General features: G+C 35.3%; 1 protein-coding gene across 1 annotated transcript; it reads left to right on the plus strand.

The window, feature by feature from the left end:
* Positions 1-12,934: 12,934 nt before the first annotated feature.
* On the plus strand, positions 12,935-19,250 carry LOC137036181 (membrane-spanning 4-domains subfamily A member 12-like). Its single transcript, XM_067410219.1, has 6 exons — positions 12,935-13,102; positions 14,757-14,882; positions 14,970-15,026; positions 15,688-15,834; positions 17,548-17,673; positions 19,242-19,250. Exons 1-6 carry the CDS (start codon positions 12,935-12,937, stop codon positions 19,248-19,250), a joined length of 633 nt encoding a protein of 210 aa, XP_067266320.1.
* Positions 19,251-19,701: the final 451 nt, after the last annotated feature.

Consider the following 19,701-nt stretch of genomic DNA (forward strand, 5'->3'; position numbering starts at 1 on the left):
TGTTAATTCAAGAGCGTTTTCATTAGGCACTAACTTTATTTGTTTTTTAGAGTTCAATGTCGGTTTTGTTTACTTCTTTAAATGTTAGAGGTCTGAAAAATCTTACAAAGCGCAAGGCACTTTTTTTATTTTGTAAAATTTTATTTTTTTACAGGAAACACATTCAAGTACAGCAGATGAAAAATTTTGGAAACAGCAGTGGGGGGATAATGTTTTATATTCTCATGGTACCAATTATTCGGCAGGTGTTATGATACTTTGTAACAGGTTTACAGGAAAAGTAATTAGTCACGTAGGAGATAAAGATGGCCACTGGCTGATTGCAGCTATTGAAATATGTGACCAAAAAATGATTGTGCTTTCAATTTACGGATATAACAACAAGGCGAACAATAGAAGTATGTTAGAGAAACTGGGTAGGCTAGTGAATGAGTGGAAAGCTGTTCATATGACAGATAAAGTTGTTATGGGAGGTGATTTTAACATTGCTCCAAATTCTTGGTTGGATAGGCTACCCCCTAGAGGCCAACAACCTGAAAACAATGAAGTACTACACAATTTTTGTATTGAAACTAATACTTTTGACTATTGGAGATTGAATAACCCTACGAATTTGGAATATACATGGATTAGTGCTTCAAACGGGAACCAACGGTCAAGGTTAGATTACTGGCTAATCTCATATTCAATAAGTAATAATGTTCAGAAATGTGAGATTACTGCATCTCCGCTCACCGACCACTGTTTAATAAGCTTATCCTTGTTAGTAACCAAACAACCACGCTCTTCTGGTAATATATGGAAACTAAATAATAGACTTTTATCAAATTATTTTTGCAAACAAATAAAATCCCTCTGTCTAAAAGTAAAAGGAATGGATATGTCAAATAAAGGGAAGTGGGAATGGTTTAAATTTGAAACAAAGAGGTAATTGGCAATTGAAATGGGGAAAAGCATGTCAAAAACAAGTAAACTAAAACAGAAAGAAATACTGAAAAGGATTAACATACTCTGTGTGTTGAAAATAGTAATTGATAAAATAGTAGATGAAACTCAGTCTGCGTTTATAAAAGGTAGAAGTATACATAATAATGTGAGATTAATATTGGACATGCTGGACTATCGATCTTTTTTGGAATCGGAAAGCCTGATTTTATTTATAGACTATTTCAAAGCTTTCGATTCTATAGAACACAATTTTTTATTTTCTACGTTAGAAAATTTTGGATTCGGAAAACATTTTTGTTCAGTGATCAAAATGTTCTATACTGATATCTACAGTTATGTCTCCTTAAACCCAGGACTAACACCTAGAATAAATATAACTTGCGGAATAAGACAAGGATGTCCAATTAGTCCCAAGTTGTTCATTTTATGTACACAGCTACTAGCATATCTGATATTAAATCATCCAAATTTTCAGGGTATACATTTTTTTGATTACGAATTTCGACTCAGTCAGTTTGCAGACGACACTGTCTTCTTCCTTAGGGATAAATCTATGGTTAGCAATGCATTGCAAATAATTTCATTTTTTTCCAAAGCTTCAGGTCTTCGTTTAAATATGAAAAAGTGTGAACTACTTGCGTTATATGACTGTATAGATACAGAATTAATGTCAATCCCTGTTAAAAAAGAAGTTAAATATCTTGGAGTTAAGATGGTTAAAGATGAAAATCAAAGAGAGGAAATTAATATGAAAGAAAAAATTGATCAAATACAAGTATCCTTAAACCACTGGCTTAGTAGAGATCTTTCTATTTTTGGGCGTAACTTATTGTCCAAGGCTGAGGGTATATCCAAACTGGTTTATCCATGTCAATCTCTTTACATTGCTCCAAAGAACGTGAGGAAAATTAACTCTATTATATATAAATTTATCTGGAGAAATAAGACCTACTATGTTAAAAAATCTCAGTTGGTTAAGGAGTATAATAGGGGGGGTATCAAAACAGTGGATTTTGAGGCAATGTTAGGAACATTTAAAATAAAGTGGTTGAAAGAGTTTCTATTGAAGCCGGATTCAATATGGTTTCACATTCCAAAAAGTATTTTCAAGAGATTCGGTGGGTTAAACTTTCTTTTGAAATGTGATTTTGAAATTTCTAAAATACCTTTTAAATTATCTGAGTTTCATAAACAAGTTTTGCATCATTGGAAGATGGTATTTACCCATAACTTTACCCCTCACTGTGCCACCTTGTGGAATAATAGAGTAATTGTATCAAACAAAAAGTCTTTGTTCAACCAGCTTTGGTTTGACCAAGGCATTATCTTCGTTCATGACATTCTAGATGTAAACGGTGAAATCTTACAGTTAAAATATTTTAAAAACAAATTTAATAATATTCAATGTTCTTTTAAAGGGTATAAGACAATCTGTAAATCTATCCCAGTGAATTTGATACAGCTGATAAAAACCCAGAACGAACAGGGTAGCGTTTCCCAAAAGCATCGTTAGCCTAAGTTGATCGTAGCTCCATTGCCACCAATGGAGCTACGATGAACTTAGGCTTACGATGCTTTTGGGAAACACAGCCCAGGGCTGCGTTTCCCAAAAGCATCGTAAGCCTAAGTTGATCGTAAAAACGATCGTACGAGTGATCTTAATATTAAGGTCTGTTTCCCAAAAGCATCGTAACTTAAGTTGCACTTGAAAATGATCGTAGATCTACGAGTGCTCAGGAGTAATCGTTAAGCCCTAAGTGCATCGTAAGAAGACAGAGTTATGAGGTCACCTACAGGACAACCGGCAGATTACACCTTTATTCAAGTGCAATGTGTATAACATAACTAAGGTTTTGACTGTATTCCTCTTAAATCCTCTTTGTTGTTTAATATGAAAAGAAAACGGAAGAAAATAAAAAAATAAAAATACACATGATGTCATAAATAGTGCTGATAAAACATGTCTGCAATAAAAAAATTGTCTGTACACCTGTAGAAATTGGCTAGATGAAGTACATAATTTGTACTACTGTCACCCTATACCCTTTATATAGGCTTTATATAGGCCTACCACCTATGGCCTAAAGCTCTATGAAATACTATAGGAGTTCTTCCAAGTGTTTCTGAAGTGACTGACTTTACTATAACTATAACTATAAACTAAATTTTAAAACATAAACAAGTTTAGATATTAACTTCAAAAACACTGAATCACAGTTTGATTGATTTCACACACAAACACACACACATACACACACACATATATATATATATATATATATATATATATATATATATATATATATATATATATATATATATATATATAAACTATAATTAATTTAAGTTAAATATAGACACTATGGTTAATTTATGTAAGTGAGAATGACAAAATAAAGTAAACTGTGACATATTATGCCCAAAAATTCTTCATACAGTGGACTACCAGTAAAATTGATACAAATTTGGAACCAAAATTATTCAGACACTTTGACCTGACCATGTTTTGCTAAAGTGTTATTTGAGATCTTGTCATATTTTACTACCATTAAAAAAAAAAAACTATAGTGAATAATTTGTAATAATGAATGAAATGTTCAAGGTGTCTGAATAAATTGTGGTTTGACTGTGTGTGTATATATATGAAGACTTCAGATGCAAAAGCCTCTAAGTGCCATCTGAAATTTTCTTATAAAATGAACAGTTTTATCAAGCTTGTAGGCCTATGTTTATGTTCAGTTATTTCACATTAATGGAAAAGAAAATGACCTATTAATTGCCATTAAAGTGAAATTACTGAACCTAAATATACAAGCTTGATAAAAATGCTAATTTTAGAAGAACATTTCAGACGGCACTTATAGGCTTTTGCATCTGAAGTCTTCATATATATATATATATATATATATATATATAGCTTAAAGAAATCGTCTGACAATTACATCTTTGTTTAGCTCTACCTCCTCCAGAAGAACATTAATTTAATCTTTTTGAAAGGTACCTTTATTTATTTATTTTAAACCACATCAGGTGACGATTATTAGGTTAAACGTTAAAGGATACGATTTTATAAGGTAATATTCAGCACTTGAGAAACGGACAGCGACTCTTAAGTAGCACGTAGAGCGCGTTCTCGCGCGTTCATGTTAAGGGCATTTTTGGGAAACGCACGTGGAATTGCAGCGAGCGTTCGTAACCTCGCACTTAGAAAGCGCTCTTAAGAGCTAAGATACATCGTTATTGGGAAACCCAGCCCAGAGCATTTATTCTTCCTTTGCTCAGTTAGTAGGAAGTTTTGGCAAGATGTCCAAAGATGGTTAAATAATAAAATTAGCGAACTTGAACAATTTACAATAGAAGATATTCTTATTTATAATTCTAAACTGAAGAGGGATTTTTCACTTTTGATTAACCTTATCATCATTATGGGTAAATACCACATTCACACAAGTAAATGGAAAAAAACAACTGCCAAATGTAAACTGTTTTAAAAATGAATTTCGTATGTTATTATCCTCCTTGAACCTTGTAAAAAATTCTAAACAAACTGTAGAAGCTATTTGTTATGCTGCTGAAATGTTTTTGATCCTGTAACACATATTTTATTTTGTGAACAATGCCTTATTTTATTTATTTATTTATTTATTTTTTATTTTTTATTTTTTTTTCATTGTCAGATCTGCATTTTGTTGATGCCTTGCCCGGTTTTCTTATGCTGTTGTCTCCACGAGAGTTTGTAATAAACATTATTTAAAAAAAGAAAAAAAGAAAAAGAAACATGTTCGTTTGTTACGCACTTCAATACATTCCACCCGACGTTTTTGGTTTTCTTCCTATTTATTAAATATAGGCAATTGGTTGATGAAACAGTGATTGAAATTAAGATACAATTTCTACAAAACGAAATTCACTTTAAAGAAAGGCTTACTATAAAACAAAACTTAATGAAGTGGTCAAACTCATGTCTGACCAGCTGCATGTCTCCCGACATTGCGCATCCGTCATGCTATTCACTTTTCATAATCAACATAGGTGAAATTTAACAAATAATATAGGCTCTATAGCCTAATATTTAAATATAAATATGAAACTAAATTGGCTATTTTTATCCCTCTGGCCGACGAACGCGCCGGCGCGTTCTGATGGATTTTTTCCTCATGACAGAACAACCCAGTCTCTAGTACAGTTTTTTTTTTTCTTTTTCCCCGAATAGCTCAATAAACCACCGATTACAAACATAAATCAGAGTCCCACACAAAAAAAGTTCAGTTTCACAGTTAACCAAATTAACAAGAAAGGAAGCGTTAAATAAATTAAAGCAAGTTTGAGTTCAGTTTCATAATTATATTTTCACCAGTCATCAAGTAGGAATTAAACAAAAACAAGCAAACAAAAAATATTTAAAGCACGTTCACAAATAGTATTTTCACCAATTTGTTATTCGACATAAAGAATAAGAAAAAACAATAAAGAATACAAAAAACAAGTATCTTAGATGTTTGAAAAACCTCGGCGGATTCAACACTTAATTTCAGCGAGAGAAATAACAGGAAGCCATGGGAAACACATACATCCATTCAAAAGATCTTCCTTCACACCAGTATTATATATATAAAAAAACACACCTTCTATATTTGCATTATACAAAAACAAACAATCATAAAATGTCTGATGAATCTGCGTGCGTGATTATGTTTGCGCTTGCATGAGGCGAAACAGCGAGTGTGTGTGTGATATGTGTGCGTGTGGGAAATGAGCACTGTGCTCTAGCCGATAATGGCAAAAGGGAATTCACCTGGGCTGCGTTTCCCAAAAGCATCGTAAGCTTAAGTTGATCGTAGCTCCATTGGTTTCAATGGAGCTACGATCAACTTAGGCTTACGATGCTTTTGGGAAACGCTACCCTGGACAGCTCACTCGCACTCGTCAGCCCAAAAGACAAGTTTGCTCTGCAGCCAGCGTCCAAAGGTGCGACAAGCGGCACTCCGGTGATCGCCCCGGCAACACACAAAACACATCCAAAATGGGAAAGAGCTTTGTGATTGACTGTACAAATAGCTTTGACACAAAACCTGAGGTATATATTTAAAAACTGCAGAAAGCAACAGAAAAAAAGCAAATGGATCACTGCAATTCACAGAAACAGCTGGACTCCAGCAGAGAATGGATTTGCAGTTATCATTTTGTGTCAAAATGTTGGATTTTGAGGTAAAATCATACCGTATATATTGTATTGTTATAAATTATGTTGACAACTCATCAATTAAATATTTACTATCTTATATTCTGCATAATTTGGTGTTTTTAAATAAACACTGACAAAAACTATACAAGTTTTAGGGTTGGACAATATGACAATAGGCTATATATAACATTAATAAGTGATTACTTGGATTTAAACCTTATTTAAACTTATATTCTGCATAATTGTGTGTTTTTAAATAAACAACACTGACAAAAACTATACTATAAAACTATATATGTTTTAGGGCTGGACAATATGACGATATAACATTTGATATAAGTGATTACGCAGATTTAAACCTATATTGTAGTTATATAAAATATTAACAGGCAGATTTCCTTTATGTATTTCCCCACCGTCGAAATCAGGCACATAAATGTCAGGAAACACGATTCCTGGCTGCATGTCAATATCCATGGATTAGGTATATTTGACAAGTTGTGAGCCCAACCTTTAGTGTAATAATCCATCTAAATATCTCTATGAACGACAGCATATGAAAACAGATAAATCAACTCATCAGCTTTCATTGTGAATTTGTGCTCCCTATTGTTGCTGGCAACCCGCGTCTTTGAACAAGGGGGCAGGCCAAAAATATTTGAATTTGGACTGCAGTACCTATTTTGAACACTGGGTGTCATTCCTACATAGAGCCCCATGTTATAGTTTTACTTGACAAAGGCAACTTGCTGAAACATTGGTAAATATATAGCCTATGTGTAGTACCCTTACCGGCTGATGAGGGGGGAAATAAACGTTAATGAAACACGGAGCTGCTGCTGCTTCACCATCAGAGTCTGTGTATTGTTTTTTTCATAGCCATTTAAAACAGTATTTTCTTTATAGTCCAATGAGTGACAGCATCACTTATAAAAAAAGAGTTAATTATATACATTTTTCTCATATACTTCTGTGTCCACAATTAAAGATATAATATAATCTATAATATAACAATATATTCATTTATAACATATACATAAATAACATTCTGCTGTATTAAACATCTGACACAACCCTGAAAATGTTCGTCAGCAGAAATTATACTTTGACATACATTTTCAGTACAAACACATTTTATCAAACTAAACTGTTGCATTATTTATCAAAAACACACATTATATAAATAATTGAACTCTACTATCGTGCTATTTGTCAGACCACATGGTCTCCATCATTAGTATGAATAATGCATGACTAGCACAAGAAATCTGAAACGAACGTTTACACTTATATTAAACATAAGTTATTAACAACTTTAAACAACATCATGTACATTTTTCATAACTCTCACATGTCAAGAACATATCTTTACTGTGTTTATGTAACTCATACCTGATGAGGGGAGAAATAAATGTAAATTAAACACACGACACACGGAGCTGCTGCTGCTTGACCATCAGCCTGTGCATTGTTTGAACAACGCATCCCCTCCCCACTCAGGCAATAGGTGAATGTTTCCCAAGGCAAAAGTAGCCTAATCAAATGATCAGTGATCGATCGCCAGACAAAAATAATAGGCAAATGTAAAATACATTCTAAAAAACGTATTCAATGTCAAATATTTATTTTCTATTATTTTTGTAACCACCACATATAGTGTGCAGTTATTATCCTTTTACCATAGTTTTTTTTTTTTTTTGACAGCTAGATGGTGCCAGAGCATTACTACTATCAAAAAGGATTTATTTAGCTGTCAACGAAAATTTGGTTTTAATTTTACTTAATTGTTTACTATCAATTTAATGGGTTTCCCTTTACATAGGGCCTATTTATTGCAGTTTGTTTTCTTGATGTTTTAATTCCATTAGCTATAGAAAACCGGCAGTGCACCTTGCATAAACCATAGTAATTATTGGTTCATGCAATACTAAAGATTATGGAAATTTTGGGGGTTTTAAGAATGCACTGACAGGGTCCCCTTCACATAGTTTTGCTTAGGGCCCCCAGAAGTGTAGGATCAGCACTTGTTCTATGTCAGAGAGACCAGCATACTGATTTATGCCATTTGAGAAATTAAAGTACATCAAACAACTTGATTATTGATACAAAGACATGCATTTTTTTAACTCCTCAATTGGTCCTTGGGGTCAGTATGACCCCAATCGACTTTTCCTTCATCATCATCATCACACACACACACACACACACACACACACATAGACAAACACACAAACAGGTGTGCCTACAATAGAGAGCATTTTTATAGAAATTTGCAAATAAAATAATTCATGCAAAAATCTAGATCAATATACTGAAACAACATATTTTTTTAATTTTGATCTTTATTAAAGTGTTTTTTTATTCTCATAAAAATGTATTTGCAAATTTCATATGCATGCTAAAGGTGTAATTGAGCAATTGTGCAGTAAATAGGTAAAAAGTACTTAATATCCCCAAAAACACAGCATAAACGATAAACATGAGAAGTAAAAGAAAAATATATATATATATACTTTGCATTATTAAAAATGTTTATTTTTTGTACAATTGCTCCATAAATGTGTGGGGTCATTGACCCCAAAGACCACAAGTGTCAACAGGAAATGAGGGACGTTTTTAAACCTAAAAATTTAAACCAGGTGTCAGTTTAATGAACAAGAAACTGTTCTGTGCATGATGTTGGTAAATGTTTGTGGTAAATTCATTCTCTGCATCCGGTCTCAGTACCTGTAAAACCACCTGCATCTACTGAGCAATGCTTCACTAAACCAATTAAACGGTGGCAGACAATGTAATTTATACAATGTGATTTATGCTTTAAAGTATGCTTGTGCAATCTAAATCTTCTAGAGTGTACACGTATTACATTACTGCAGTCAGCTTATGTTTGAGATAAATCAATCTATATGTACCATTGACAAGAGTAAAGGTACAGTTGGAGGTGCAGAATGGAAAGGAAATATAAAGCAACCACAATGGTAAACTGCCTGGCACCTCATTGGTGTGAAACTAGGGTGTTCAGTTGTCTATAAAAATGCAGAATGTTTTTAGTGAGGGTTGTGTTTAGGGTTAGGGTAAAGAATTTGCGATTAGTACAGTATAAAAATTGTCTGTGGAAAGTCTACATAAAGATATAAAAACTAGTTTGTGTGTATGTGTGTGTCTGTTTTAAACACAGACATGTCTGCTGGTGCTTTTAATGACAGATATTTTTTTTTATTATTATTATTTAAATCTAAAGCAAGTTAAAACAAGTTCATATGCAGCAAGCTCCTCCTTTGTGGTTCCTCTCAGTCCAACACACACAAAGATACAGCATATCAGACAGCGATCAGACATCCACACCAACTCACCAACTTCATTTCTGGTAAAATATTTCATGCATCAATTAACATTCTTAATGTTTTTTATTTTTAAAAAACTTTGATACATTGATTAAAATATCTATCAATCTTTTTGACTTCTGTGATCTTGCATACAAGGGATTGTTTTAATTGTTGCTCATTTATTAATATACTTTGGCAGATAAAATTCCATTTAAAAGTTTTGTGATTGGTTTGGATATTGTGCTACAAGAATACGATCATACAAAATATTTGCAAACAATGTCAATTTTTATCCTCTGATTATTCAAAAAGAGAAGAGACTCCAAAGGCATGCTTATTAAAAATACATTTATCATAACAGTTTATCTCAGAAAATCAAATTATGACATGAGTATAATGAGTATTATAACATTTTTAGATGAGCAGCTTTTTACTTTTACTTTATTATTACAGTGTAAGCTAATGTAAGCATTAGTCATTTTATTGTTTGAGAAACCCTAGCAATGTCAGTTTGTCACTCTGGACAAGGGCATCAGCTTTAGATATAAGGTAAATAACACTTTAATTCGATGGTCCACTATAGACATTCTACAAACTAAAAATCCGAATTCTGGAAAGGTTTGGACATTTTTTAAATTTGAAAAAAAAAAAAAAAGAAAAGAAAAGAAAACTAAAAGACTTTCAAATCACATGAGCCAATATTTTATTCACAAGAGAACATAGATAACATAACAAATGTTTAAACAGAGAAATTTTACACTTTTATCCACTAAATGAGCTCATTTCAAATTTGATGCCTGCTACAGGTCTCAAAAAAAGTTGACAATTTTGGAACAATTCAGCTGGAAGAACATCTAGCAACTAATTAAGTGAATTGATATCAGGTCTGTAACATGATTAGCTATGAAAGGGATGTCTTAGAGAGGCAGAGTCTCTCAGAAGTAAAGACTGACAGAGCTGTGAAAGAGTGCGCAAAAAGATTGTGGAATACTTTAAAAACAATGTTCCTCAATGTCAAATTGCAAAGGCTTTGCAAATCTCATCATCTACAGTGCATAACATTATCAAAAGATTCAGAGAAACTGGAGAAATCTCTGTGCGTAAGGGACAAGGCCGAAGAGCTTTATTGGATGCCCGTGGTCTTCGGGCCCTCAGACGACACTGCCTCACTCATTGGCATGATTGCGTCAATGACATTACTAAATGGGCCCAGGAATACACCACAGCTGTGCATCAAAATCAAAGCTTCACCACTGAACATGGTCATTTTATTTTCAAATGAAAAGCAAGACAACATGCTACAGCCAGAAGAACACTCTTATAGAGAAAGAGAACCGTGAGAGAAAAAGCACGGCATCCGCATTGGAAAGTTTTAATTAGGGATGCTCATAATTGATTAGTTAACTTTTAACCAAGAAGTTTGACCAATTAATACTATCAGTTAGACGGTTTAAAAAGAAAACAAACTATAAACATATAGCTATAGACAACATAGCCTATCTATAAACGGTAGCCTATTAAGAACAGAACCATAACGAAAAATAAAAGATAAAACATGTCGCCTACCTCTCCAATTCGGCACAAATCCAAATGTTTCCATATTCGTGAAGTATTTGAATGCTAAACTATTATTTATTATGTAAATTATAGGCTTTGTACTTCGCTCGCGTTCCAACAATACATCCTTCACATGTGCTTTTTAAGTGAGTCGATAGTATAGCGCTGAACACCACAGATTGTACAGACTAGCCTATATATACATTGAGCAGTGTAACTTTGATTGACTGTATTTTATTTTGATAATAAACAGGCTGTGATGTAAAGTTAAAAATCTGAGAACTGATAGGCTATGTTGTGTATGTGCGCAAGGCGATTTCTCCATTCAAGCGCTGCGGGTACGTGACGTGTGAATAGGCTACTCATATTCTGTTGTTTTATATGCCGTATTTGCACATGTATAAAACTAAAGCCTTGAAAATAACATTTTGGTATTTTTAATGGGTCACACCGAAATAGGGCTGGGCGATATATCGCATGAGATTGTCACATGCATTTCGTCAGTAAAGCTGGTATTGCGATATTGCGTAGCTTATCAGTGATCTACGGCTCTGTCTATTAAATGCCGCTCCATTTGAAAGCAGGTGATGGCGATTTCGCGGTAATTAGGGAACCGGCTTTACTGACGAAATGCGTGTGACAATCTCATGCGATATATCGCCCAGCCCTACACCGAAATGAACATCCCTAATTTTAATCCAATTCTCACTCCTCCAGCTGCTGCACTGAAGGTGCACTCTCTGCTACACTAAACATGAGGACGAGCGCACGCAGCCTCAGAAATGAGACGCAGCTATGGTCTCATCATGTTTCCGCCAGCACAGCACTATCTATATATCTATATATCTATGCATGTGTTTGTTTTACCATCATCAGCTTCTCATGGTTTATTTTAATTAATGGATGTCCAAAGTATTAAAAGGAGGAGAAGCCTAAAACAGGCCCGAGGCCCAGCCCGCCTCTGAGCTATGACGTGAAAATCGGCCCGAAGCCCAGCCCGTGGGCCGTAAATAAGTCGGGGCCCGTCGGGCTCGGGCAGAACTGCAGGGCTCTAATGGGCAGCTTGCATGTTTTGGAAGGCACTATGAATGCTGAAAGGTATTTAAAGGTTTTAGAGCAACATATGCGCCCCTCCAGACGACGTCTATTTCAGGAAAGGCCTTGTGTATTTCAGCAGGACAATGTAAAACCACATACTGCAGCTATCACAACAGCATGGCTTCGTCGTAGAGTCCGGGTGCTGAATTGGCCTGCCTGCAGTCCAGATCTTTCACCAATAGAGAACATTTGGCACATCATTATATGAAAAATATGTCAAAGGAGACCACAAACTCTTCAGCAGCTGGAAACCTATATCAGGCAAGAATGGGACCGAATTCACACACCAAAACTCCAGAAACTCATAACCTTGATGCCCAGACGTCTTCAAACTGTTTTGAAAAGAAGAGGAGATGCTACACCATGGTAAACATGCCCCTGATCCAACTATTTTGAGACCTGTAGCAGGCATCAAATTTGAAATTAGCTCATTTTATGCATAAAATTTCTCAGTTTAAACATTTATGTTATCTATGTTATATTGTGATTTAAATATTGGCTCATGTGATTTGGAGGTCTTTTAGTTTTCATTTTAATTAAATTAAAAAAAAAAAAGTCCCAGCATTTCCAGAAATAAAGTAATTTTGCAACTACATGTCAAATAATTCTCAGGGCATTAGTAGACTGTCTGCTTAATATCTTCTAACACTTTACTTCGATGCTTCCCAGAAGATATTCTACTGACAACAAGAAGTAACAAAATAAAGTGTAACCAAATATAAATATTGTATTGTACATGAAAAGCAGACAGAACCAATCTTAACCAAGTTCTGAACTACAGAATCTGAATGCTTACTTACAGGTGAAAACTCTGCCTAGAATGGAAACCAGCAGGGTCATCTCAACTGACAAAGCAACGGTTGTCATCCAAATAAATCCACAGGCGACACAAAATGCTGTTATTTGTGATGATGGACAGGAGGCCAGAGGAGAATATCACAATACGGCTCTTAAGGGATTTTTCAAAGCACAACCAAAGGCACTGGGGGTAATGCATGAAATGATGAATTAGAATTATGTATGATTTGGGGAATATTTTTAGCTTCTCATTTTTTTCTGTAATAAAATGAACAGAAAATAAAAATCTTTTTTCATATGTCCTCAAGTTAATAGATGTTTTGGTCTGATTGCATTTAGACTGTAATGCATAAAACATTAAGAACATTTTTTGGGTAGGTTCACCCAAAAATGAACATTCTGTCACCAATTTCTCACCCTCATGTCTTTCAAAACCCGTAAGACCTTCATTCATCTTTGGAATTTTTGATGAAATCCGAGGGTTTCTGAACCACACAGCAATGTCATTGAACATTTTGAGGTCCAGAAAGGTATTAAAGCATTGTTAAAATAGTCAACATGACTGCAGTGGTTCAACCTTAAAGGATTAGTTCACTCTCAAATGAAAATTAGCCCAAGCTTTAATCACCCTCAAGCCAGGTGTATATGACTTTCTTCTTTCTGAAGAAAACAATTGGAGATATATTAATAAATATCCTGATGCATCTGAGCTTTATAATGGCAATGATAGAGATCAACGAGTATGAGCTGAAGAAAGTGTCTCCATCCACATCCATCCATCATAAATATGTGCTCCACACGGCTATGGAGGGTTAATAAAGGCCTTCTGAAGCGAAGTGATGCATTTGAGTAAAAAAATATCCATATTTAAGTTAAGTAAAATATTTATCTTCTGCACAAGCCCCCTTCCGTACGGAAGGCGGTCTGGCAGGCAGAAGTTCGATATTTTACTTCATAACTTGTTAAATATAGATTTTTTTTTCTTTACACAAATGAATCGCTTCGCTTCAGAAGGCCTTTATTAACCCTCCATAGCCGTGTGGAGCACATATTTATGATGGATGGATGTGGATGGAGACACTTTCTTCAGCTCATACTCACTGATCTCAATCACTGCCATTATAAAGCTGTGATGTGTCAGGATATTTATTAATATTTCTGCGTTTATGTTCATCAGAAAGAAGAAAGTTTTATACACATAGGATGGCTTGAGGGTAATTAAAGCTTGGGCTAATTTTCAGTTCAAAGAGAACTAATCCCTTAATGTTATAAAGTGACAAGAATATTTTTTGTGTGCAAAAACAAAACAAAAATAACAACTTTATTTAACAGTTTGAAATGTTGTCACACGCCGTTGACGCTGGCGTTCGGCGTTAACACGGTAGCCTGCACTGCATTCACTACGTCAACTGCATATGACAACAGTTCAAATAAAGTCGTTATTTTTTGTTTTGTTTTTGTGCACAAAAAGTATTCTCGTCACTTCATAACATTAAGGTTGAACCACTGCAGTCACATCGACTGTTTTATCGATGTCTTTAATACCTTTCTGGACCTCAAAAGGTGCAATGTCATTGCTGCTTATATTGGTTCAGAAACACTTGGATTTCATCAAAAATATCTTAATTTGTGTTCTGAAGATGAACAAAGGTCTTACAGGTTTGGGACAACATGAGGGTGAGTAATAAATGACAAAAATGTAATTATTGGTGAACTAACACTTTAATATAGCTTCTTCTGAGTGTGTCAATGTGTGTGTACGTGTGTGTGTGTTTGTATCCAAACATGAAGGATATGCCATCATGCAAAAATATAAACACTTGACCCATATCTGCCCTCTCTAGGCCGTCCAGATTATGATTGGAGTGGTGATTTTCTTATTTGGTATTGTACGCACCAGCAACATCTACAATTACCATTACCCAGCTATTTCTGTCATAAGTGGAATAACGTACTGGGGATCTTTCATTGTAAGTTTCATTTAATCGTTTTATCTTTATTGTCTCTAATTTTAATTTCCTGAATGAACTGTAAAACATGTCCTGTGTCTCTCTCAGTACATCAGTGCTGGATCTCTGTCTGTTGCTGCACAGAATAAACTTCATCTGTGTGTGGTATGTACATATAGTGTGCTGAATTCTGTTGGTGATATCTTTTTTGTCACATTGTTTCTAATGTATGCAAACACTATTATTCACATTCCCAAGTAATTGTTGTGCAAGCAAAAAGTGCTTTATCTGTTCTTTGCGTAAAGACTGCATGCAGTATAGGGTATAATGGGGCTATGAAGTAAAGCCATTGAGATTTTATTTTCATACCTAAACACTAAATAACAAAAACAAAACAAAAAACACAGCACTTTCCTATATCTACCTTTCTATGGCATTATATATACTTAGAACAATGAGAACAATCCTTGAAGGATGTGAAAAGAATATCTGACTCATCAATTCACATATTTAAACATTGAGTTCAGCAGTGGCCAGTTGCATAAACTGCTTAGACTAGTCTTAAAACTAAAGTCATCTATTTTTTTCTTCAAGACTGGTACTAACTTTGTAAAGTCAGTTACATAAAAAGGTAGATCAGTCTCATTTGAATCAGAAAAGTAAGACTGATTAGCCCTAACTAACTGCTAGTTGGTCAAACTAGATCTTAAGTCACAGTCTTAACATAGAGGCTAAGTTTATGCAACCGGCCACTCAGGACATTTTATAATTGTACACCATTACTATTACTATTTCACTTTTCACATGTCATCTTTTCTCCCTGTAGGTGAAAGCTTCTCTTATAATGAATGTGATCAGTGCCATAACTGCAGGGATAGCCATTCTTCTGATGGGCATAGAAATAGGATTGCTTGCCGATCTACGTTGCTACGATGACTATGGCAGAACTACTGGCACCTGTTTCTATTTTAAGGTATTAAATATACAATGTGCAACACTATATTAATGTTGTCTGCTCAAATTTGTTTTGTTCACTAAAAAATTATATCAACATTTACTAATTGAACATTATTTTTATTAATAAAGATTGTGCTGGCCAATCTCTTTCATATGCAATTACAATGACTAGCAACTGGAAATTGTATGCTTCGAAATGACACAAGAGACATTATAAAATTATTATTAAAATGACAAAGTAGTCCATGCCACTTGTGCATTATGTTCAAGTGTTCAAAAGCCATATTATGCCTTCTTATATATACACCGATCAGGCATAACATTATGACCACCTTCCTAATAATGTGTTGGTCTCCCCTGAACCGTCGAGGCATGGACTCCTCTAGACCCCTGAAGGTGTGCTGTGGTATCTGCACCAAGATGTTAGCAGCAGATCCTTTAAGTCCTGTAAGTTGTGAGGTGGAGCCTCCATGGATCGGACTTGTTTGTTCAGCACATCCCACAGATGCTCGATTGGATTGAGATCTGGGGAATTTGGAGGTCAAGTCAACACCTCAAACTCATTGTTGTGCTCCTCAAACCATTTCTGAACCATTTCTGCTTTGTGCAGGAGCATTATCCTGCTGAAAGAGCCACAGACACCAGTGAATACCGTTTCCATGAAAGGGTGTACATGGTCTGAACAATGCTTAGGTAGGTGGTACGTGTCAAAGTAACATCCACATGGATGGGAGGACCCAAGGTTTCCCAGCAGAACATTGCCCAAAGCATCACACTGCCTCCGCCGGCTTGCCTTCTTCCCATAGTGCATCCTGGTGCCATGTGTTCCCCAGGTAAGAGACGCACACGCACCCGGCCATCCACGTGATGTAAAAGAAGACGTGATTCATCAGACCAGGCCACCTTCTTCCATTGCTCCGTGGTCCAGTTCTGATGCTCACATGTCCACTAATGGCTCTTTCGGCGGTGGACAGGGGTCAGCATGGGCACCCTGACTGGTCTGCAGCTCCATACACAACAAACTGATGCACTGTGTATTCTGACACCTTTCTATCAGAACCAGCATTAACTTCTTGAGCAGTTTGAGCTACAGTAGCTCGTCTGTTGGATCGGACCACACGGGTCAGTGTTAATGAGTCTCGGCCGCCCATGACCCTGTCGCCGGTTCACCACTGTTCCTTCCTTGGAGCACTTTTAATAGATACTGACCACTGCAGACCAGGAACACCCCACAAGAGCTGCAGTTTTGGAGATGCTCTGATCCAATCATCTAGCCCAGTGTTTCTCAACCACATTCCTGGAGGCCCACCAACACTGCATATTTTGCATATCTCCTCAATTAAACACACCTGATTAGGGTTATCAGCTCATTAGTAGTGACTCAAAGATCTAAAATGGGTGTGTCAGACAAAGGAGACATGCAAAATGTGCAGTGTTGGTGGGCCTCCAGGAATGTGGTTGAGAACCACTGATCTAGCCATCACAATTTGGCCCTTGTCAAACTCACTCAAATCCTTACACTTGCCCATTTTTCCTGCTTCTAACACATCAACTTTGAGGATAAAATGTTCACTTGCTGCCTAATATATCCACCCACTAACCGGTGCCGTGATGAACAGATAATCAGTGTTATTCACTTCACCTGTCAGTGCTCATAATGTTAGATAAGTAGTTTTTATTTGTTTTATAACAGTTTTATTTTATTTGTATATTTTAGAGATATGATCAGGGGATCAATGGAATATTGCTGCTGTTCTCCATCCTTCAGTTCATCATATCCATCTGTATCTCAGGATTTGCCTGCAAAGCCACCACCGGCAACAGCTCTACAGTGGTCAATGTGGCACTAAACCAGGTAGTGATTTACAACATGCTTCATTGTAAACTACATCCTTTTTCCTACTGCTAGATTGTTGAAGTGGGTGACAGTAGGTTTTTCCACTTCATTAATTTAATGATCTGTTTAGGTTTCAGTTTCATTTCCATGGACATCTAGTTTGTATGTTTTCTTTGTCTCAGTTCCTGTTTCTTTTGAAAGTCTAGAAACTATGGTTGCTTCGGTGTCTTGTTTAGTTCTCGTTATCTTGAGTGTATTGAAGCCCTTAGTTTCATTCACCGCTTTAGTGTGATACTGTCACGTGTATGTGTCACCTGTTGGATTACTGTTTTTGTTTTGTTTAACAAAGTAAAAGGTGCTGATCCACATCCTTGCTTGACCGGATGTGACAGTTATTTATTACAGCATAGTAAATCCAGAGATGGGCACTCAAGCTAGTGACACGGACTAGAATCGCACTGGAGTCACATTTTAATAGACTTCAGACTCGACTCGACAAAAAGGACACATGGATATTTTAAAAACAACTCAAGTATTTTATCCTTAAGTACTGACATCATAAAGAAAGAATTTGTGATTTATTTGAACGGCTTCATAATATCTATTTCCCTACGTGTCGTGGTAAATTGGACCCTTGTCATAGAAATCGAGTACTTATGTCTGTGTATTGTGCACAAACTCCGAAATGTCATAAGAGTCCCATTAAATATGGCTGGAGACACCGTGCCATATGTTAACCCAAATGTGGGTTTATTAACTTATCAAAATGGCTAGATGCAAAGAATGTGGGAAAACAATTAAAGACACCGTAATGACAACATAAAATTTTATGAGACATTGCATTCACAAAAGGTTAGTCGCATTAACTCACACAAGTTATTATACTGTGGTGTAGCAGCACATGGCTCCTTTGGATTGCCAGCCTGTTAAAACATGATCAAATCAAATCTAGCTTTTAAACCTATAGCATTACGATTTATCAATCTTTTCGTAGTATATGCATTTGCAGCTTTCTCTCTTAATGTGTGTCTATGAGAGAGAGAGAGAGAAAGAAATGTTAATCCATGTGTTACTTAAGACACATATTTTAACATATCATAGCACAGATTTCTATTGACTTAAAACAGCTGGAAACATTCCGAGGTTTGATATTTTCTGATAATTGTTGTCGTCAGTGACTATGCTATATAACAAACTGCTGTATAATAAACCGTATAAAATATTGCGTCAATTTAGCAACTGTATTGAAAGTGACTACTTATCTTGTTGCCAGGATTATAACAGACTAGATGTATATTATCCCTTACATCTTAGAGCCTTTATTACAAACAGATAATAGAAAGATCACATATTTTTTCTTTATATAATACAACTAGATTAAAAATAGAATTTTTGAGTATGCAATTTTTTTTTTTTTAAGTAAGGCATGAAATGAATTGAGACTTGTGACAAAGACTTCAGACTTGACTTAAAGAATTGTGAACATTGCAGAGTCAGTCTGTGTGATGTGTGGATCTAGTTAGTAACATTAAAAACTGATAATGATTGTGAATATCTTGTAACATATCTTGTCTGTTACTCCCCAGGAATACTGAGTCACAGTGAGAAGATCTTACCAAGGTTGCAAGTGGTGATGATGCAGATTATGTGTATACATTAAATGTTTGCTGACACAAATACATTTTTTGTCTCTGCTGTCTTTTTTAACCTATAATTAGTAATAATAACAGTTATTATTATTATTTCAATAATGGCATACAGTTTAGGTTTAAATGTCTAACCAAGTTAAACCCAGGTTCAGTGAACAAGAAGCTGTCCCAGCGCATCAATGGTTGTATCTGCAAAGCCACCTGTATCTAGTGCCAATGTTTCACTAAACAAATTAAATGGTAATTGGTAGCTTGTTGTGACAACCATAACTAAGATAAAAGGCAATATTATACTATATGCAATAGTTATCTATATTCATGCAGGGGCAACCTAAAACAGTGTACAAGTATTACATTACTGCAGTATGATCATATCAGATACAGCAGTCTCTCAACA

The sequence above is a fragment of the Chanodichthys erythropterus genome, chromosome 14 (genome assembly GCF_024489055.1).
Source record: "Chanodichthys erythropterus isolate Z2021 chromosome 14, ASM2448905v1, whole genome shotgun sequence".
NCBI classification, from domain to species: Eukaryota; Metazoa; Chordata; class Actinopteri; order Cypriniformes; family Xenocyprididae; genus Chanodichthys; species Chanodichthys erythropterus.

What these genes read in the sequence shown, in the direction of transcription:
- LOC137036181 (XM_067410219.1), top strand. Translation starts at nt 12,935, where the DNA reads ATGGAAACCAGCAGGGTCATCTCAACTGACAAAGCAACGGTTGTCATC. An exon ending in ATAAACTTCATCTGTGTGTG is followed by an intron (nt 15,027 to 15,687) that starts GTATGTACATAT and finishes TTCTCCCTGTAG; the next exon opens with GTGAAAGCTTCTCTTATAAT. An exon ending in GCACCTGTTTCTATTTTAAG is followed by an intron (nt 15,835 to 17,547) that starts GTATTAAATATA and finishes AGATATGATCAG; the next exon opens with GGGATCAATGGAATATTGCT.